The sequence below is a fragment of the Abramis brama genome, assembly GCF_963993115.1.
Source record: "Abramis brama genome assembly, chromosome: 12".
In the NCBI taxonomy this organism is placed as follows: Eukaryota; Metazoa; Chordata; class Actinopteri; order Cypriniformes; family Leuciscidae; genus Abramis; species Abramis brama.
In genome coordinates, this window is record NC_139974.1 from 12,454,688 (window position 1) to 12,477,714 (window position 23,027).

The window sequence follows — 23,027 nt, forward strand, 5'->3', positions numbered from 1 at the left end:
ATGACCTTTTCCATGCACAAACATAACAATTGACACCTCAGTTCACTCACATTCAGACTAAAATACTAACATCACCACTGATTTCTACAAGTTTCCAGAGGAATGAAAAACTCACTTGGTATAATTATTTACTTAAAACCATCCATATTCATATACGTTCATATTCCAGTGCAGGGAAGAATGTGCCTAGTAGAGGTGACATCACTGTAGTAAAGTGTCATTAAAAATCAAACTTGAGAAAGACAAAATGGCTTTGCCCTCACTATCAGCATTATTGCACAAAATACATCCCTGTCTTCTCAACCTTTCCCCCCACACACCAGTTTCTAAAGAGATCAAAATTTGAGTTTTTATTTGCTTAAAGACCATCTATAGTCTAGTGTAGTACAGTAAAGGTTAACAAGAATACCCTTACAGCAAATATACAGTATGCATTTAAAAACTGACTAGAAGTAACAAGCAAATAATGTTCATGGCTATGATGTAAACTGAAGGTTTTTGGCTATTTTAAAGGGGACCTATTATACCCTGTTTCAAAGTCTTGATTCTGTATTTGGAGACTACTAGAAGGTTTTCATACTTGAATGTTAATTTAATTTTTTTATATATTATTTCACTGTTGCAGCAGCGCTCTTAGTTCCTGTCTCTATTAAGCCCCTCCTTCCAAAAAAGCATGTGCTCTGCTCTGATTGGTCGGCTGGACCAGTGTTTTGCGATTGGTCAACCACTTCCGGCAAGTTTCTGAAATGTCATGCCGCTTACCATAACCGTAAGTTTCAACAACGCAAATGCGTTTTTTTTGCATATGATTTTGGCGGGTATTATTTAAATGAGGGATATTGTGACGTGTCCGTTCCTGGAATAAACTTCAAGACTACAATCGAGGCATGCTTCGTGCTTAAGCCCTTTTCATGCTTAAACAGCAATATTACACACTAAAGAAAGAAAAGCATAATAGGACCCCTTTAAAGCCCAGACACTTCCTTTTTCAATGGGAAATGTGTCAACACAGGTCATTTTTTTCTACTACTTTACACACTCAACATGAGTATATTACCCTAAATGGATTCTAAATTAATTCTACAAAAGTGCTGGAAACATCCAGGTTTTTTTTTTTTTTTTTTTTTTCATGCAATTTCATTGGCGTTTGGCAGTTTCGGTGGGATTTCTTGCAGCAATTCTCCTGTTCCACCTCGTTTAGATTGGACTGTAATCTGTAGACCAGGGGTGTCCAAACCGTCCCGCAGAGTTCAGCTCCAACTTGCTCAACACGCCTGTCTGGAAGTTTCTAGTGTGCCTAAGACCTTGCTTAACTGGTTCAGGTGTGTTTAATTAGGTTTGGATCTGAACACTGAAGGACAGTGGCCCTCCATGAGCAGGATTTGGACACCCTTACTGTAGACGGTACAGGAACAGTCAAGTCTGTGGATGTGCTTTGTGACATGCCACCTAATTGTCCTGTGGTATCTATTCAAAGACTGGTCGTCTGTAGTCAGAAATAAACATGGTCAGTAACAATACCCCTGTATTTTTTCAGATAAGTGTTGGTAAACAGGTGAATGTGTACTCACATGTCCTCATTGTCTCCTTGGGGCTGTTCCTCGTGCTCCTCTAGAGTTAAAGAAACATCAGCCATCAGGAAGGAGTCTGTGGAGCAGGTGCTGATCCTCATGGGTGCTAAACGCCGCAGTCTGTTGGGCGTCCAGGGCAGGCGTCTCTGGGCCCTCTGGGAGGGTGCGACAGCCATGTCCATCTCAGTCTCCATTAGCCAGGGTGGGCTGTGAGTAGGACTGTCCATATCTGGCATGAATGCTGGATTCTCTATGCCAGCTTTAATGAGATATGGTGGAAACATAAACAAACTGTTAACTTCTTATGCAAATGTGTTTATTCAGGGGCTTTAAAAAAAAAAAAAAAAAATTCCCTTCATCTAAATGGCATGAGACTTGATATGTTGGTTGACACTTGCTAGCTCTACAAACAAAAATAAATAAATTGGAATGATATCTGGTTGTACGTTAGCATGAAAAAAAAAGTCACACTCCGGATGTTCGGGGTCTCTAGAGACCCCACACAATAAATGTGATTTTGCAACATTATAATGTTTTGTTTTTTTTAACAAATGTAATATCACTCACTTTATTAATGTTTTACCCTACTTGTGCAGTGTTGGGTGAATTTAAGGAATTTTTCAAATTTATATAAATAAATAAAAACATATTTTTTTCAGAGACTTCAATAGGAGACTATGAAAAATTGCTTTTTGTTACATAATTTGTCAACAACAACAAAAAAATCAGTTACAATGCAGAAAACACACAAGATGCACACAACCTATTTAAAAAAAATACCTTAAAACCCACAAACACTGCACAAATGTAGAGTAAAAACATTAATGAAGTGAGTAATATACATTTGTGTTAAAAAATATTACATTATGATGTTACAAAATCACATTTTATTGTCCGGGGTCTCTAGAGACCCAAACAGCACATCCCAAACGAATAGCTTAGAATGGTTAACAATACATTATTATATAGATTTATTGCTCTTTATGTACAAAGCAACGTCTGTTCAGACCCTTTTCTTACCTCCAGATGTATATGTGTCTCTCATAAAAGTACTATTCACAGCACCAGTCTCACTACCCACAGCACTGTCAACTAAAAAGACAAAAACATGCTTTTAACTAAATATATAAATAAAAAATAGAGAAGAAAAATTTAATAAATAAGTATAAATAATTAAATAAATAGTGGAAAATGCCATTGCGTATATAAAGTGCCTTTTACTTGAGTGAATACCATGTTGAGGAGGTTTATGTTTTGTATTTTGTAAGATTAAGATTTTTTATTTAAAAAAGATGTATTTGTTTATTTAGTCAGTTTATGTTATTATATTCCAGCGCATATATTTGAAAATAAATACATACATATTTTTTAAATTATTGTATTTTGTAAGATTAAGATTTTTCTTTTTTTATATTTATTTATTTAGTCAGTTTGTTATTATATTCCAGCACATATATTTGAAAATAAATACATATTTTAAAAATGTTATTTTTATATATATATATATATATATATATATACATATATATATATTGCAATATATATGCAATTTAAATATGTTCAATATGTATCTATTTATTTATATACTAATATATCTACATTTATGTGTATATTAGTATATAATTGTTTAAATGAAATATCTTTATATATTATACATTATTTTACAATTTATTGTTTGTTTGTTTAAATATGATTTAAATATTTAAATACATTTATGTATATATTAATATTTTAAATTATATGTATAATTATATTTGTTTAAGTATAATTTATATATTTAAAAATATGTAAAACATATATATATATATACACTGTAAAAAATTTCTAACCCTCCCAAATCAAAAATTTCAAGTGACCGATAACATCTAAATTTTTCATTTGGCCCAGGTGAAATTCTGTAAATTTCAATTGGCCCAAGTGAAAATCTGTCAATTTACAGAATTTCACTTGGGCCAATTGAAAAATTTAGATGTTATCGGTCACTTAAATTTTTTTACAGTGTATATATATATATATATATATATATATATATATATATATATATATATATATATATATATATATATATATATAATTGTAGCCAGTTTCTCAGTGTCATAAATCTTAATAAATGATGCTAATAAATAAAATATTGTTACCTTCATCTCCATATAGATGGTCCTTGCCCTCTGGGTGTCCATTAGGCATCTGAAAATATGTATAAAGTTTGAGGTGCAATCCTATAATTGACTGATTTGGTTGAAAGAGATGTCATGGAGGTCTGATACCTGATTTGTTAGCTCCTTCTTGTGGTGCTTAGTGATCTTTTTAGCAGGGTTGACACCCATCTTAGCAGATTTGAAGGACTCGAGGCGGCTCCTCATGGTCCTCTGAAAGATCTCCTGCACCTCGTCTTCACTCTGGTTGATGCCGAAGTGACTGCGGCTGTATTTGTGACGGTGCTGCTCAGAAAGAGGATCAGATAGGCCAAATGAGATGCAAACTTTATGCATGTGTTTGTGTATGTGTGTTGGTGAAGAGCGATTCATACATGCTTTCTGCTCCTGTACAGGTGCTGCTGTAGAAGATGATGAGCATTGATGTCATCCACCGCATTTTTCCTGTCTTGCCCATGGATATCCCGGGATATTGAGGGAATATTGTCTTTTCTAATCAACAAGAGGCAAAACAAACCTTTATTATTGCCACGTCTCGCCATGTAGGAATTTAATTGTCAAATTTCAGCTCTTTGTGCAGTGCAACCCTGGCAAAGATTCTTAGTCCCACATGTAGCTAGATCTGATTATTCCTCTCCTTCATTAGTCATAATTGTTTTAAGATCAACATTGATTAAGCAATTGTTTAAATGTGTTTTCAACATAATCAGTGCACTTACACAATGGAGGTTACTGAAACATTTTCGATCCCAAATTCGTAATTTGACATATCAACCATTATATCAGGCATCACATCTGCAAATTCTGAACCATATTGTTTTTTGAAATCTATGTTGGCTGCTTCATCACTACGAATGAAGGCCAGAGAACCTTGGCGTTCACCCTACACGAAGAAAGAAAGAGGTAACATACACTTTTCATGATCTTCTTTATTGTTGACAGTAACAGTACTGAAGCAAAGGTGTATTGCAATGCAATCTACTATGCTTGTATATGAAATTATTGCATAATTAAAATGACTGATAACCAAAAAAAAAGAAAAGGCAATATTATGCGACATATGAAGCCAGTCTATGATCTCACCTCACTGACGTAGTTCATAGCGTCCTCCAGATTGAGTTTGTGGAAGACATTAAAGAGGTAGTCTTTGTTTTTTCTGGCCTTAGGTTTCATCAATATCTTGCAGATATACTTCTCCTCAAACCTTTTCCAACTGAGAGTGAGTATCAACACATTTAATTTTAACACATTTAATTCATATAAATATTTGAGGTTATTCACAGAAGGGAGGAAAGCATACCCTCTGGTCCACCAGTTATCTCCAATACGACCACAAATGTCCTCCACTGCTGCTAGGATGTGGTCCATTGCCTACAAAGAAACCATAAAACATGACTAATTAAATAATAATAATAATTCTAAAACAGTTAGTTTGTAAAATGAATTTGAAAAAAAAGAAAATAAATACATACACAAATAAATAAATAAAAATACACAGAATTTTATAAATATATATATATACATAGTTTTAAATAAACACAATAAACTAATAACCAATAAACTACATTTTTATATTTAAATCATATTAAACAAACTAATATATGATATATATATATATATATATATATATATATATATACACACACATTTAAAAATCAATACTTGTAAATATCGATATATAAATACTTATATTAGTTCTAACAAATACATAATTTAGTTCTAACTAAATTTAAATATTTAAATCATATTTAAACAAGCTAATACATAAATTATGTTGGCATTAACTGTTCTATCACTCTTTGTACTATCTCAAGATTAAATATTAAAAATAATATTTATGAACAGCATTCAGATATACATTTACTATAAAAACATGACGAATGTACACACACTTAAAAAAATACATGTAAATATTAATATATAATTAAACATCTAAATAAATGTATCATATTTAAACAAACAAATCATTTAAAAAAAAAAGTGTTTAAATCATATTTAAACAAACTATGTTTAGGAATATTTTTTAAAAATTACAATTATTATTTTTATTATAATTGCCAGTTATAGTTACCCTATTGTTCAGTTTCTCAACAAGTTTCAAGTCCGAATGAGCTGCTCTTTTGACCTTGAGCCACTGAACCAATGGCTTCATTGTGATTCCCTAAAAACCAACAACACACATTATTTAACTACAGGACAGTAAAAAAATATATCTAACCACTTAGAGTCTCATAATCATTATAAGAGTGATGGGTGCGTTTTTAACCTGAATAATGACAGTGAAATACACCACAATGAGTGTGGTACTAATCATCAGATTCTTCTCTGGGATCTTGTCTTTGTCTAGCATGGCTGCTAATCCGTACGCTACTGCCCCCCGCAGGCCACCGTAGCTCATTACAACTTGGTCAATGACCTCGATGGGAACCAATCTGAACTTGTTTAAAAACCAGGTAAACAAGAAAACACCTGAAAATATAGAACAAATCTATAAATCTGTCTTAAGAACAGGAAGGATGCCTTGTCTATTTTGGAAAGGGGATTTTAATATAATTGACTGTATTTTAATTGTTCTAACATTCTTTGTTCTATCTCAAGCTTAATTAATAAATAAATAAAAAACTCACCTATGATCCTGTAGACAATCATGAAGAGGAGAGTGAGGAGAATGAAACCTGTGTTCCAAACCCATATCTCCGTATCAACGGCTGTAATGCCCAAGAATAGAAAGATCATGGTTTCGGAGCCATTCGCAAGCACCTTCATGGCATGACGAACCGTTGTGACCGATTTCTCGTCCATGTTGGCGTTCACATATTTCTGACAGCAGACACCACAGAAAGTGATCCTGTGACACAGAAAGCCAATCTTTTTCATGAGCTAAATTAATTGCTTGAAACATAATGCATTGAGCCTAAATTCCTGCAGTACTGATGTTGTATTAGTGTATATTTCCAAATTCTCTGTATGTGTTACATTGTTCAAGAGACTCTTACGAAAGTATAGCAGAGAGAGAGAGCATATCTGCTGTCAGGTAAGCCAGGTATCCCACCACAAAGACAAAGCCGGCTTCGATGATCTGAATGTGTTTGGTGCATCTGGTCAGCAGGGACAACAGGATGGCAAAGGCAACGCCAAGAAACGAGCCTCCAAATGCCACCACAACAAATGAAACTGTAGGAACACAGAAATTAACAGCAATAAGTTTCAAGTTAAATGAAAGGATATTATTATGTTTTCATAAATATGTATGAGGGGTGGAGTTGAGTATTCATACATATGCCCTTAAAAATCTCTGTGGCGTCAATCCTTGGTCCTCCAAGAGCAACAAAAGCATCAAATACATTGTAAAGCACCTACAAAAGAAAGACAAAAAAAACATGACATGAAAATGTTTTGCTAATGTTCTCTAAAAGTTATTAAAGCTTTATTTCTAAATGATTTTTGAATGTTCAAAACATCCAGTTTTTAAAATGTTTTAAAATGTTTTTTTTTTCTTGGTTATGCGCTTGTTAAGGAAACATTCCACTTTATCATTTTTAACATTATGGGAATGTTATTTTTGAATGTTCTCTGTACGTTTTGAAACAAAGTAATAACATTTAAACAACATTAGACGAACATCCTAGTAAAACAGGAACAAACACAATGCAACAAAACATACTCCTGACAGTATGCCCTTTGGAAAGGCATACTGTCGCGCCGTACAAGGTCTGGGGGAGATGGGGGAGGAGGATGTGGAACATGAGAGAGAGAAAAACATCCAGGGCAAACAAAACAGTCCATGGGGGACTGGATGGAGGGAGGATCCAGACGCAGAAGGCGGGGATCCGGAAGATGCCTGGGACCGAGGACAACGTTGGAGCCGGAGGGAAGACGGAGGTCGGTGGAGCCGAAGGGATGGAGGGCAGAGGTGCAACCGGCAGCCTGGAAACCTGTGGTGGAACCAGGGTGACGTTTGACCTAGGCAGAGACAGGTGGACAAGGGAGCCTGGTGGAGCTGGTGGGATGACGGGCCATGGTGGAGCTGAGGAAGCATTGAGCCAAAGTGGGTTCAGCCGATGGGTTGGAGGACCGAGGTGAAGTCCAGGGCTCTGTGGCTAGAGGCGGAGACAGGGGATCCTCGTGCCAAGGCGAAGCTGGGGACTTGGCTGGCTCTAGTATAGGAGTGGGGCGAGATGGCTGAGGGAGGCTGGGTGGGCATTCAGGAAACTCGGGAGACACAAGAAACTTGGGAGACACAGGAAACTCGGGGGACACAATACATTTGGGAGAAACAGGAAACTCGGGAGACACAGGAAACTTTGGGCTGGGCAGGATCAAAGGGGACGAGAGAAACAGGGGAATTACCTCCCCAAAATCCTACATTAAATTCCCAGAGGCCAGGCTTAGCACATTCACCACAATGGGAGTGTGGGCGGGGCTTCCATCCATGCCCTCGAATTCCACCAGAACTCCCTCGGGGATGGGTGTTGTTGCCTACACGCGTACCAGACGCATTGTTTGGCTGAGGCTCCGGGGTGGTGTATGGCTCAGCTTTGTTTCCTGGCACGTTCTCTGCGGTGGAGTTCAGCTTCAGCTCCGTCTGTTTGGGTGACGGCTGACTGGGCTCTGGTTCAGGTGGAGTGGGGCTGGTGGGCTCCTCAGGGACGATGGTGAAAGCTGATCAGTTATTGACCAGCACCCACTCTACAAATGCGGAAAAATCTTTCCTGGGTCTGCTCACTGGAAGGCGTGCCTTGGACCGCTGAGGCTTGTGTGCTAGAAAGGTGAGCGGTCTTTCTGCTCAAGGCAGAGCAGCAGCACTGCTGGTAGGTAAATGAGGATGAGGGGAAGAAAAAAAGAAAAGGAAAAAAACTGCAAGGATGCGCATGATGAAGGAGAATTCTAGGAAATAGTCTTTTAATCCAAACACTCAGAACTCAGAAACTCAGAAACCAACCACTTACAGAAACAATAACGAGACAGGACAAAGAACTGAACAAAACAGGGAGTATTTATAACGGAACTAAACGAAGGAACAAATTAGTTAAATAACAAGCAACAGGTGAACTGAATGAAACACAGACTAGAAACCAGGTCAAGACAGGACAAACACAATGCAACAAAACATACACCTGGCATTTAGAGCGTTTTGGGAAATTAATACTCACCACTGTGACGCCATCATTGAGCAGAGACTCCCCAAACACCAAGATAAAGAGCACCTCATTCACATGCACTTCCTCGAAAACGGCAATCACAGCCACTGGGTCCACCGCGGCTATTAAACTACCAAACAACAGGAACTGCAGGAGACCGATGTCCAAGTTACCTGATGATTACAGAAATTGTCAAATTAATTCAATATTCTCTATAATGGTGTATATATACTAAAAGCTACTGGATTGATAATTGCAGACAATGCAGGGCATATTTGCCCTAGAGGCTCAACAAGGGCATCACAGTATATCCTTGTTTTGTTTAAAGAGGAATAATGTGGGTTTGATCTGTGCAAAAGACACACAATGTGCATTAAATTACATGCAGAAAATTCCAGTATTGAATTTACCCATCACTCCGGCCTCATAGCAGCCCCAAAGCGACAGGCCTACTGTGGCTGCGTTCCAGCAGGTTCCGAAGATGGCGTAAATGAGAATGGCACCCAGGTTGCTGAAAAATAGCTTGTTGGGCATAAAGTAACTTGCATCCAAAATGATCTGGGGCAGCAAGTAGAAGAAGAAAGTGGCAGGAAGCAGTTTGAAAGTCTGTGCCTTGTCTGCTCCCCAGACCATTCCTCCCAAAATAAAGCCCACGATGATGAGCATTCCACTCTCTGGGATCACACTGGTGACATGATGGTTTAGTTCAATCACTAGATACAGAGAGAGAACAGTTGACAGATATTATTTTTTATGATAAGTTTATATTTCTCATGATCTTATGTTTTGGTCATGAGAGATTTTAAGTCTTATATGCTTCAAATGCTTTGAAATAACTTTTAGTCAACTATGCTCAAGATGTGGATTGGGTTAATATTATTAGTATTATTATAATTATTTTATGTATTTTGGGGGGTCTCCTCATATTATCCAAGAGTTCATATGGTGTCCATATGTATGTTCTGTGAGATTTAAATTTAAAAAGATGTAAATCAATTAATTATCATGAGCCATGCCCAAAGATTCTATAAATGGTTTAAAATTATGTAAAATGTATACAGTTACATTTGCTTTTATGCATTTGGCAGATGATCTTTATATGCATCAATAATTTTCTTTCTATATTTTCAGACAACGGCTGAATATCATCTGTAATTAGATGTAAAACTAACAGGATTCATTTGAACTAAATTATTTATCATTTTCATACTCAGGTATTTGGAAGCTGTTTAATTTAATTCCATAGACAGCAACATAGTGTCGGCCCAGATCCGGCCCATGTCTGTATCAACACTATGTTGCTGTCTGGGTTTAATTCTTATTTCATTTACTTATTTTAAATGATCTTTTTCTTAATATAATAATTGTGCACAGCACATATTATTTAATCTTTTTCCTCTTTCTTCCACACTTTTGAGATCATATTGATTGAACAGGGAAGAAGAACCAATCCCAAACATTAACAGCATGTAAGGAAAGAACACATATTTCATCTGTGGACAGTTTATATCCCTCCATACTGATAACAGAAGGAGGGTAAGAATACCAGTACTAACCATATAATTCACAAGGCTTATGCTACATTATAAACCCGTTACATGAGTAGCAATGTGTGTAAAACGTTATTTCATGTGAATCGCTGATCTTTCGCAGGACTTGTCAAGTTACACAGTATTGTTTCTATACTTCCTAGGTATTCAAGAGATCATCTTCCTTTCTCAGAACTCAACTGAACTGAAATTCAACCTCTCATTAAAGTATGACATCAACTTTAGAACAAACTCTTTAATTCATTCATGAGGAATACCACTGTCTCTAATCATATTGTACGCAAGTCGTCAAATATCTTACACAACAGATTTTATTTCTTACTTGTTAGCTCTCAATACATTTTTACTTCATATTTACACAAAAAATATGTTCTAAGATTTTTTTATTTTTTTTACTAACGTTCTTAAGTACTGAAAATGTTATTTCTGAATGTTTTTCGGTTATGTGAACATTAAGGGAAGACATTTTATCATTTTGTAGACATTATGGGAATGTTACTTTTGAATGTTCTCTGGACGTTCTGAAACAAGTAACATAAAAAAACATAAGACATCAAGTTAAAATGTTTCAGAAAAAGAAATGTTGCATGAACAATGCATAAATATAGTTTTTGTGCTAAAGTTTTGAGAACATTATTAAAGACCAGATAACTCTGAACAAACATTCTATTAATGTTACTGGAAGAACATTTGTTCATAGCTTTGAGAGAACCTTGCCAGAACGTTGGCCAAAATTCAGAGAATGTCCCCTGTTACTTGGGAAGATACATACCTGATAGTTTAGCCAGGGCAGCCACAAATACCCAAATTATCACCAGGTATGGGGTCTGAACATGATGCCATTCAAATGTGACTATTGGAAGTCCAGTGAGATTCGGCTCCAGTCGATGACGAGGACTCTGGACCACATTTGCATCTGCGCTTAGTCCTTGGATTAAAGGGTGAACAAAACACACCAGGAAAACTGCCCTCAGGCAGAGATAAGTAGAGTTCGACATTGTGACGGATGACTGTTAAAGATGCACTTACAGTGTCATTCTCCTCTCGAGACTGTGTGTACTATAGTTGTCCTTCACAAAATCTCACAATCCAGTCCAAGTAAAGGTTCCCAGTGTGAAACAAAAGTATTGCAGTTTCCCCTTTTAGTTAGTTTTCTTTTAAATCTGCAGTCATTTTCAAAGTTTATCCCTCTCTAAGTAGACTTGGTAGTGCTTTCATCAGTTGTGCCTCTGCGTTTGTGGTCCTGGTGAGATCTAGGTAGTGTAAGAGCGTAATAAGAGTAGGGCTGAAACCTCTAGTCAACCTTTAATTTGTTACAAAGGGGGCTGAGATCTACGTCACTGGACTGTTACTCTGTCACGTTTTTGATGATTACTCTTTCTGCTTCCGTTGAAAAGTTTTACACTGGTTAGTGTTCAGCCAACTTTAACAGCCCGTAGGCTACTGCTGCATTGTTATGTTGAAGACTTTTAGTGCACATTTTGGTGCAAATATTCTGTCCAGATTCTGTTCACTGAAAATTGCATTGTGAGACTTTCTAAAATACATACTGGAATTCGAAGTTGAAAGTTGTTGAGTACATTTGATTAAAGTATAGTTCAATCAATAGTTAGCCTAGGAAAACAATATTGTCATTTAGACCAGTTTAAGGGATTGTTCAGCCAAAAATGAAAAAATTTCACTGTTTACTCACCCTCATTCTAAACCTGTATGATTTTCTTTTAATCAATTCCTTTCACCATCCACCTGTACTGTATGGAATAGAGCAGCTTGGGTTTTCTGCTTTTTTTTTTCTCTTTTTTTTTGGGGGGGGGGGGGGGGGGGGGGGGGCGGGGGGGATGTCTGTTTATCTCCTTTTGTGTTCCACAGAAGAAAGAGTCAAACGAGTTTGGATCAACATGAGGTGAGTGAATGATACTCATTATACAGATTTACATGTTAAACCATTGTGAAATCATATTGCTGACTTCTGGCGGTTCTAGTATACAGCAGTTAAAAAAAAAAGTTTCCACACATTTTGAGTTAAACTGTTACTTTATTTGGCCCTCTCTGAATGTGACGTGAAAAAAGAGGAAGTGATCGGTACGGCCTGTACTCATGCGTGTGTTGGCTTTAATCGTAGATCCTGAGAAGACAGCTGTACTACTTACTGAACTGAAAAATAAGTGGAAAGGCTAAAGGCAAAACAACACAACTCCCCATGGGAACCCTATTGAAAGTGAAATGAAAATGAAATAAAAAGTATTATTATTATTCCAGAATGTTTTATATCTACAAAGGTCATTGACACAATAACTCTTTATAGTCGCTGTAAACTGAGTAAATACTGCATTTTTGTTGCTTAGTTTATGCGTTCCTTTATGTTCTGCTGTGTTAATAAGTGAGGGTTTATGAAAAATTGTTCGTTTTAAGGGTTTATGGGTGTTTTGTGTGTTTGTTCAAATCCTGCTCTGTGATTACGGTGTAATGATTTACAAAACATGATTTCTGCAATGTACACACGATATTAATATTATGCATCATTTCGAAACGGTTTCATTAAACCATTATTATTAAATCATTTTCACTTGAGGCTACAACAATTCTCTTCTGATGTCAATCATAACAGAATATATTAATAATGGATGATGAATATAATATTGATATAATTCAAATCAGCTTTAAATGCAAGGGACTAACAACCATTTTGTTCTTGTGCTCTTTGCAATTTTTTTTATTTGCTAATTTGTAACTATTTAAATTGTATTACTCAAACAACATTTTGAGTTACAGTTCAAATACAAGTTTTATCAGACACTATTAACTGATTACAAGTTACAGATTTCACCAATTCTCATAAAACATGAAATTCATACATGAATAAGTTACTGTTAAACTATTCTTTTTAATGACTTACATTTTAATGGTCTTCATTCTACTAATAAAACATTAATAGCTTTGAGTCAAACTCAAAAATAAATCATTGTAAGATAAAGAAATGCAGAAACAGATATTGTGATACTACAAAGAAGCACCCACAGAATAATCATATAATAATAAATAACCATATACAACATGCTGAATTTAACATTATATAGACCAGCTTGTCCAAGGTCAAAAAATATCAAGATGTACCTGAACATAGAACAATTGTTACTCAGTTTTGATTTGGCACTCTGACAAAACATGTATAAGAGTAATGGTTTTGTATTTTGAGTTTCACATTTGCAAATTTTCTAGCATGGTGTAAATACGATAAAGTGCCATAATAGCTTCCACAAAAATGTGGGCTTGTATAAAGAAACCCCACAAGAACATTCAATAACCACTAACATAAGTACTTCCGTGACAATTTATTCTCTTCCTTCCCTTCATATTTATATATCTTTTAAAGATATATGAGAAATGTTATGATTCAACACTATGATTCCCTAATCTCTGGGCTCATGACATAATAACAGCCCAACATGAAAGGATTAACCTAATCACTTTTTTGGCAGGTCAATGTTGGTGAATGAAAATATATCAGATTACAATCTAGTATGATGTTTTCCGGGCTTTTCCTCAGATGCCTCCTCATCAACTGAAGCATTGGCCATCGCGATGGAGTCTGTGGAGCGGGCACTCCTCAGTGGTGCTTGATGTCTCGGGTTGGTGGGCGTCCAGGGCAGTCGTCCCTGAGCTCTCTGGGAAGGTGCCACAGCCGTGTTGTTCGCTGTCTCTGTTTGCCGGGGTGGGTTTCGCATGGGTGCAGAGGTGTCCGTCTCGGGTATGAATGCTGGATTATCTACACCAGCTGCAGTAATTAGAGTAATTATGATGTTGAAATGAGACACCATGGAAACAACCCTCTAATAATAGGTTTTTTTCTACTCACTTGCAAACTTTATGTAAGATTATATTGTACATTTTATTATATATATGTAGGAACCATTTATGTTTATTGTTGGCATAATATTTTATTTTGTTTGGATATATTTATATTAGTATTTTGGACACTGGGTGACAGTGATTAGTTGCACATGGTTGTATATAGGGGGCATAGGTGACAGGAAGTGGTAGCCACAGGTAGGGGGAGCGCACACAGTTCTCACCAGACCACAGACAACAGAGCACAGAGCATAGACCACGGATTACAGATCAGAATACACGCAAACAACTGGAAACAAGATAAGAAATCAACCGGTATGTTCATCTGTTTGTACAATTTACTACAATAAACCACAAACCTCAACTGCAATAATCTCTGGAAAATCTTTGTGTGTCTGCGTAAAACTTCACTCCTACCTGTGCATGATGGTAAAGCTAGAGGTACAGCAAGGCAAGGATTGCCAATTCAATATATATATATATATATATATATATATATATATATATATATATATATATATATATATATATATATATATTATATATATATATATATATATATATACATGTTATCAGAATTATCCGCACACACACACATTGGATTTGGCACAGGTTTTACACCATGGGACACACTCACACACTCCTACGGCCAATGTGACATTTCCAATCCACCTAACCTTAGCCACTGTGCCGCCGCACTATGACGTTCATACGTTCATTATTCTTACCTGCAGGTGCGTTTGTGATTCTTCTGCGGAAATTACCAGCAATCTCACTGCTAGAGGCGCTGTCTGCAGAAAACTCAAAATCTGATAGGACAAAAAATCATTTTCATCAATATATTAATAGTAAAATAATCATACCCTCAGAATAAAGTAAGCTAAATGCTAAAACTAAATAGTGATGTATAAGTGATAGCTATTATATAAATATAGAAATATACCTTCATCTCCATATGGATAGATTCTGTTTGGGTCCGCTGGCTTTCCATTAGGCTAAAAATACATGATTATGAAAAAAATAAGTCCACAAATTTTTAAACCCGTTTTTTCTGTATTTAACATACAATTTAAAGTATTTTTAGCATGTTTTTTTTCCTCCCTGAAAACAGTCATAATGTAAAATGTGTGTGTGTGGGGTGAAAACCTGCATTTACATTTAACTCTACATTAAACCTACATTTAACTCCATTTCAAAAAATCTTTAACCAAAGGCAGATAGCAGGACATTAAAGTCTAATACCTTATGAGTCGAATCCTTCTTGGGATGTTTGGAGATTTTCTTAGAAGGGTTGACACCCATCTTAGCTGATTTGAAGGACTCAAGACGGCTTCTCATGGTTCTCTGGAAGATCTCCTGCATTTCGTCTGGATTCTCTGATTCTTTATAGTGACTGCGACTGTACGTGGGACGGTTCTGTTCAGAAATGGGACAAATGTATGGATTCAGATGGAATGAGATTCAGACATAGGCAGACATATTGATCCAAATATTGATAAGGAAACAATACTCCATGTAAAAAAAGATAATCATGTTGTGTGAGCAGGACAATTCTTACATATCTTCTGCTCTTGTACAGGTGCTGCTCTAATAGATGATGGGCATTGAGGTCAGGCATGCTCTTACTGTCTTGCTCATGGATATCCAGGGATACAGATGGAATCTGGTTCTTCCTAGATTGAAAGAAGCAGAACACATTTAGCCATCTAGATATTTGTGCAGTTTTCAACTCATAAAACCTTTGCACTTTTTCTTTACATAGAGGAATGGTATTCAGTAGTCTACTACAATGATGAATGGGCAACAATATCCATAAGGCGGGAAAGTTTAATGCATCCAGTATGAAATACTTACATGCCAGAGGTCACTGGAACATTGTCAATGCCAAAGTCATATTCTGACATGTCAGACATGTCAGGCATAACATCTGCATACTCTAATGCAAGCTTCTTCTTGAAGTCTAGAGAGGCATTGTCATCATTACGAATGAAAGCCAAAGAACCTTTGCGTTCACCCTAAATGTGAAAAACACTATTGAGTACATTCTTAATATCATTCAGTAGCTGAGAAAATAATAATTAAATAAAATGAGTTACTGTATGTAAAAATGGAAACAGAACATTCAGCAAGTAAACTAAACATTAATACAATAGACGGTACTATGCTGAATTAGTAGTTTTGCTCTCACCACAGTGACATAGTTTTTGGCGTCCTCAAGATTGAGTTTGTGGAAGGCACCAAATATACTGTCGTTGTTCTTTCTAGCATCGCTCTTCATTAATAGCCAGCAGATATACTTTTCGTCAAAATGTTTCCAACTAAGAAAAAGAAGGAGAAAAAAAAATGAGTAAAAGTGCTCAAATATAAAGTATATATATTATAAAGTGAAATGCTCACTGTCTGGTCCACCAGTTATCTCCCATTCGGCCACAGATGTCCTCCATTGCTGTTAGTGTGTGCTCGAAAGTCTATAGAGAGACATACACAATGATTTTTTTATATATTTTTTGACATACACAATGATATACTTGATTTTTTTATGTTGAAAATTACCACTACAGATGTTGTCCATCTAAAGCCCTATTCGCACGGGATTAGTATTACCCCTGGACCTCTGTAATTAAGAAATTACCCCCTGACGTCTGTGTTTTTGGTGGCTCATTCACACGGGCAAATAAATGTTCGTAATTCCCTCGAGTTTACGGACTTTACAGCGTGCGCCCACCCATTCACACTTCACTAGCTGAACGTGCTGAAACGAAGATCGCGCTGCAGTATTGCAATTCAAAAAAAGAACTTATTTAAAACCAATTTATTAGAGAAATATATTATATATATTATAGAATATCATATTATTGTATAAATATATAATATATCTTCTTTTTCTTTTATTCTTTGTCCATATTTACAACAAGCCTGCCTGAAGAAGGTATTATAAATACCGAAACGTCGCGCTAGGCTTGTTTTTCTATTCATTTTATTTGGTTTATTTCATTTTATATCATTTTTACTCTTTCACACTTTGATTTCTTGAGATACTTACAGGATGGACGTCTTTAGAGGCCGTGTGAGACAAAGAAATGCTCCACGATACAGACTACTAAATTATTACACTACCACAAAAAGCGTCCAAACTTTCCAAAAGAGCTTCCATGTTGCGCCAAAATACTTAATTTAACGTTTCCATGACAACGGTCCGAGTTGAGCTTCCGGATCACGTCTTTACTGTAACGTTAGTTTGTTTTCTCTTTTGCAGCACTTCATAGTTTTTATTGGAGAAAAACTATAATCGGATTGGAGTAGAGCATATCGAGAGATTTTATTGTTAATATAGTTTTAATACAGACGTAAAATGGACTGTTAAAGTTAACGGCCAATAATGGTTATTACGTTCTTTAGGAAACGATAGGCTCAGAAAAACAGCTCAAATTACAGACATGGGGATTCGCACGGGACTGGTATTATCAGAGGACCCCTGTGTTGGCCGAAATACGGTAGGTAATTTTCGGGGGAATTTTTACAGACATTTTTACAGACATGGCAGATTCGCACGGGATAAAAATCACAGACGACCTCTGCGATTATTACAAATTACCGGAGGTCCCTAGGTAATACTAATCCCGTGCGAATAGGGCTTAAGTGTAACTACTGTCATGCACTAAATCACATTTGCAATGTATAAACTTTATCAATAATAACAAAATGTACACTGTGTTATTATGTAGCTAGAGGACTGTTAGTTTACAAAATTTCTCAGCACTGAGGTCAGACCAATGTTGCTATTTTTAAAATCATATACATTTTCAGAAGGCTATCGAAGTAGTTTTGTTTTATAAGAGATAGAGTAGTTTACATTTTTCTTCACAATATTTTATCTAATTTGCAGAAAAAATTTACATTTCAGTCTATGATTTTACTCAGTCGGCTAGTTAGAATCAGATTCAGAATCAGCGATGTCCGATTTGGAAATGAATGAATCAGTTATTTTCGATTAATCGGTTTATGAATTAGTTTAATTTGAATTGTTTGGGGTGCGTTTCCCGAACTAGTAACGTTAGCTACCTAACGATGCATTCATCGTTGGAGAAACTTACCAACTAGCCATGGCTGTTTCCCGAAATCGTAGTACAACATGGTCGCACCTCTGTCGTTTGAACCCTCTATTTGAATCACATGGTTCAACAATTTGGGCCTGTCGCTAAGGACGTCACCGCAGGGGATGGGGTAATAAGTCTGTTAATAGGATCTTATTGAGATTTTCGATGTACTGCTGTAACGAACATGGCACCTAATGGCTTCACTGCTTTTGTTCCATGTCATTTTGCTTTATTTGATGTTTGATTCATCGCGGGTTCCCTCATTCGTCATGCTCCATCCGGAGTTCCCTTGGCATTTTACGCACATGCGCATTGCGCACTCTTCAAAAACGGAGCTATTTTCTGACACGCTATAGATTAAAATGTTCATATATTTAAAATAGAATGAAAGATATATAATGTACTGAATGTTAGGTTGCTTATTGTGCCCAAGAGCATGATCTATTTAAGTCCACGTGTCATTTAACAAGAAATTATGCTTCTAACTAACCACAGCTTGAGAGCAGTAGTTTTTTTCACCCATGCAAGTTTGCGAATGTTCGTTGGACCTGAACATCTAAATATTCACCCTACATGCCGAAGGTAAAGCTGCTTTCAACGTCAAAGACAACACGAATAAATATTCAGGTGAGGTGACAACACAGGTTTACTGATAATAGGGACAGCACTCGACAAGACGAACCACCAAATACATTATACATTTTGATGGTGTTTAAGGAAGAATCTATGTGAATGTGAATTATTATGGAAGTGCTTATTTATAGATATTTAATAACCTATTACCTGGCTCATTCATATCATATGAATGAGCCAGGTAATTCATATGAATCATATGTGGTAGGATGTGGGAAGATGCCCCCCTTATAACAATGTGGATTTACTTTTCAATTGTAACATATTTAGATATAAGTTTAGGCAGGGGACATCTTACCCCATCTACCCGACTCTCCTATAGCCTACACTACAATTGTATGTAATCCTGTAGGAGTTTTGTCTTCACAGTATAGCAGTGAGGTAAGGTCTTACCTCAGGTCTAAGGTAAGGTTATTTTATCAATATGACTTTATCACTATATCATATAATTATGACTTGATGAAATTATTTATATGCATATTGCATACATGCAATTATTTAAAATACAGTATGTGTCATTACAGTTGCTTACCCTGTTGTTTATTTTTCCATTGAGTGTCAGATCTGATAGAGTTGCTTTTTTAACCTTCAGCCACTGAACAAATGGTTTCATGGTGATTCCCTAAAAACACACACACACACACACACACACAATGACTTCAAGTTAATCCATGTCTGTTGTCAGATGGGGACCACTGGGAACATCACAAAAAGCCCACTTTCATAATTTCTTGCAGGCCTTATGAATTCGAGTGATGGCAATAGCAGTGGGATACCATGCATTCTCTACAGTCAGAACAAGTGGTTGAAGGGACGTACCTGAAGAACGACTGTGAAATACACCACAATGAGCGTTGTGCCAAGCATCAAATTCTTCTCTGGGATCTTAGCCTCATCCAAAGAAGCTGCGAGTCCATATGCCACTGCTCCTCGAAGACCACCATAGCTCATTACAATCTGGTCAGTGATGTCAATAGGAATCAGTCGATTCATATTTAAGATCCAGTTGAGGAAGAAAACACCTGTTTATAAAAATATTTATAAAAACTGTCAAAAAAGAAGTTAAAAACATCAGTTTTCATCAAAATACTTACAATAAAGTTTTAGGCAGAGTTTACAAGGAATTTATGTCTCACCCATGAACCTGAATACAACGATGAAGAGGATTGTAAGGAGGATGAAGCCAGTGTTCCAAACCCAGATGTTTTTATCAATGGCCGAAACTCCCAGGAAGACAAATATCATGGTCTCAGAGCCGTTGGCCAACACCTTCAGAGAATAACGTAACGTCAAGACCGATTTCTCGTCCATGTTGGCGTTGATATACTTCTGACAGCAGACACCACAGAAAGTGATTCTGTAATGCACAAATCCACAGTATTAGGAATTGTTTACATTCATTTACTCATTTATAATGTATTTATTTATCTGCATTTATCAGGAAAGCATTGAGTTCCTTACGAAAGTATAGCAGAGAGGGAGAGCATCTCAGCCGTCAAGTAAGACAGGTAGCCAAGTACGATGATGAAGCCGGCTTCGATGACCTGGACGTTCTTGGTGACCCTGGTCAGCATGGATATCAGAATGGCAAACACAACGCCAACTAACGAACCTCCAAATGCCACCACAAAGAACGAAACTAGGAGAGCAAAAAAGTGTGTTGCGAGGGGGTGTCAATCAGGGTTATTATCATTAACTAAAATGAAAACTTAAACCATAAAAAAACATATTCATTACTTGAAATAAAATAAGCATGCACTGAAATATAATTTCTCATTTTGGTTTAGTTTAGTTTAAAGTCCTAAAATAACACTGCATCAGTTGGCTCATTTTGTAAAAAAATAAAAAATGTAAATAAAAAGCCATGACAAGATGTTTATTAGGGAACAGCAGAAAACAGAAGCATTTTCACTAGTGATCAGAGAGTTTTGGACCCCAAGGTCTGTGTCCATACTTATTCCTTTGATGATCTCTTCAGCATTGATCTTTGGGCCTCCCAGAGAAACAAATGCATCAAACACATTATAAAGCACCTGTGTCCGAGAGAATGAGAGAGAGGCGTTATATTACAAGGATGCAATAACCATCAAATAGACTCTTGACAGTCAAGTACATTTCTAAATGAACAGGTCATGGTTACTCAAAAAGTGAGCTGAGGAAAACTAAGACTCACCACTGTGACGCCATCATTGAGCAGTGACTCTCCAAACACCAGGATGTAGAGCACTTCATTCACATGCACTTCCTCAAACACGGCAATGACGGCCACCGGGTCTACGGCGGACATCAGAGCACCAAACAACAGGAACTGCAGAGCGCCGATTTTCAGGGTCCCTGAGGGTAAGCCAAATTGTTTGTTTTATTAAATGGTACTCTCTCTCATACTATATATATATATATATCTTCTTCTAACTAAGGCTGCATTTATTCATTTATTTGATAAAAAAAAAACAGTAATATTGTGAAATATTATTACAATTTAAAATAACAGTTTTCTATTTTTATATATTTTAATATGTAATTTATTCCTATGGTGGCAATCTCATATTTACCCATTGCACCCCCCTCATAGCAAGCCCATAAAGCGACGCCCACTGTGCCCGCATTCCAACACGTTCCGATAACAGCATGGACAAGAATGGCACCCAGGTTGCTGAAGAATAGTTTGTTTGGCATGCAGTAACTTGCATCCAAGACGATCTGGGGCAGCAAGTAGTAGAAGAAATTGACGGGGATCAGTTTGAAAGTCTGCGCCTTGTCTGCTCCCCAGACGATTCCTCCCAAAATAAAGCCCATCATGATGAGAAGGCCACTCTCCGGGATCACACTGGTGAAACTATGGTTTAGTTGACACACTAGAAAAAGAGAGAAAAGATAGAGAAACAGGTGATGACGAGCTAAATTTTCAGCCGCCATTACTCCAGTCTTCAGTGTCACATGATTCTTCAGAAAATATTCTAATATATCAATGTTGTGCTGCATAATATTTTTGTGGGAACTGTGAATCAGGATTCTTTGATGAATATAAAGTTCAAAAGAATAACATTATAAATGTATAATAAAAGTCCACAGGGCCAAAATTGCCTATAGTTGAAGAAACACATTTTAAGCATTGTAGTGATCAACAGGCAAACATGTTAATATTTAATACTAAATATTAATGTTTAAGACCATAAATCTCTACAGTATATTAAGCTCACTTTGTGAAGCTGTGCCACTGATTGGTGTTTCGTCTTCTTCCACAGGACAGGAAGTTAGAGGCAGATGGAGAGCTCATCCTGCTCAGTGTTTAAGGTAGGTTACTTAATATAGTGAGGCTAAAGATATTTTCTATAATGTGGACCATGTCTCATGGATTGCTTGTATCTTCTCTTCCACAATGGAAAGAGCATGTCACTTCACCTAAAATGGAGCTGCACTCATATCTTAATTGGTTTTTAAAAATTTATGATGAGAAATCTTTAAGCTCACACTGAAATCTTAATCTTTGGCTCATCTTCACAATCTGAGCTTTATAAATTCTGCACCTTTCGTTGAGATGTGAGATTACTGCGATCTTTTCCTCAGGAGACAAATCTGAGAAGCAGAAGACTTAAGCAAAACACTTCGTTTTAATTACATTGGTAGGAAAAACAGTGGAGAGTCCTTTCCTATGGGATCACGTTTTACTGGTTTATTTCTGCAGCATTTAAAAGCTTTGCCACTGCCAGACATGGCCCGTCATGCTTTCATCTCAATGAGATTATGCTTTTGAATGTCCACAATTACTGTACTTTGCAATGTCTTTGTAGCATATAAGTGATATTATGCAACAGGATAATTTATCACTTTGATCCGCGTTATTTTATAATGGTCCATTCAGCCGTGACATAGCCTGCAATTGTTTGACCAACAAACAATTATAGACTATACCATTCGATTTTTATGTGGAATATTGGGTATGGAGTAGTTTGAGCATTAAGGGCTGTATAATGCTTACTAAACAGATCTGGCTTAAACTAGTAAACTGTTCTGCACCTTGTTGACCCCT

General features: G+C 36.5%; 2 protein-coding genes across 2 annotated transcripts in view; both read right to left on the minus strand.

Annotated features, from left to right (window-relative positions):
• Positions 1 to 1,507: 1,507 nt before the first annotated feature.
• Positions 1,508 to 11,416, minus strand: slc9a3.1 (solute carrier family 9 member A3, tandem duplicate 1; the record flags this gene model as incomplete). Its single annotated transcript, XM_084130749.1, has 16 exons — positions 1,508 to 1,830; positions 2,592 to 2,663; positions 3,710 to 3,758; positions 3,839 to 4,012; positions 4,102 to 4,219; positions 4,447 to 4,610; positions 4,811 to 4,940; positions 5,028 to 5,098; positions 5,799 to 5,888; positions 5,994 to 6,196; positions 6,355 to 6,575; positions 6,724 to 6,901; positions 7,005 to 7,083; positions 8,881 to 9,041; positions 9,279 to 9,581; positions 11,191 to 11,416. 16 exons carry the CDS (start codon positions 11,414 to 11,416, stop codon positions 1,568 to 1,570), a joined length of 2,502 nt encoding a protein of 833 aa, XP_083986875.1. The 3' UTR covers positions 1,508 to 1,567.
• Positions 11,417 to 13,112: 1,696 nt separating this feature from the next.
• The window catches only part of slc9a3.2 (solute carrier family 9 member A3, tandem duplicate 2), a 15,501-nt gene continuing 5,586 nt past the window's right edge, over positions 13,113 to 23,027 (minus strand). Inside the window, exons 2-16 of the mRNA XM_084130748.1 lie at positions 21,550 to 21,852; positions 21,171 to 21,331; positions 20,952 to 21,030; positions 20,459 to 20,636; positions 20,134 to 20,354; positions 19,817 to 20,019; positions 19,530 to 19,619; positions 16,665 to 16,735; positions 16,456 to 16,585; positions 16,122 to 16,282; positions 15,826 to 15,940; positions 15,510 to 15,683; positions 15,211 to 15,262; positions 14,996 to 15,076; positions 13,113 to 14,193 (exon numbers count right to left, since the gene is read on the minus strand). Of these exons, the coding sequence (XP_083986874.1) occupies positions 13,928 to 14,193; positions 14,996 to 15,076; positions 15,211 to 15,262; positions 15,510 to 15,683; positions 15,826 to 15,940; positions 16,122 to 16,282; positions 16,456 to 16,585; positions 16,665 to 16,735; positions 19,530 to 19,619; positions 19,817 to 20,019; positions 20,134 to 20,354; positions 20,459 to 20,636; positions 20,952 to 21,030; positions 21,171 to 21,331; positions 21,550 to 21,852 (2,285 nt within the window). The 3' untranslated portion in view covers positions 13,113 to 13,927. The remainder of the gene's footprint in view (positions 14,194 to 14,995; positions 15,077 to 15,210; positions 15,263 to 15,509; positions 15,684 to 15,825; positions 15,941 to 16,121; positions 16,283 to 16,455; positions 16,586 to 16,664; positions 16,736 to 19,529; positions 19,620 to 19,816; positions 20,020 to 20,133; positions 20,355 to 20,458; positions 20,637 to 20,951; positions 21,031 to 21,170; positions 21,332 to 21,549; positions 21,853 to 23,027) is intronic.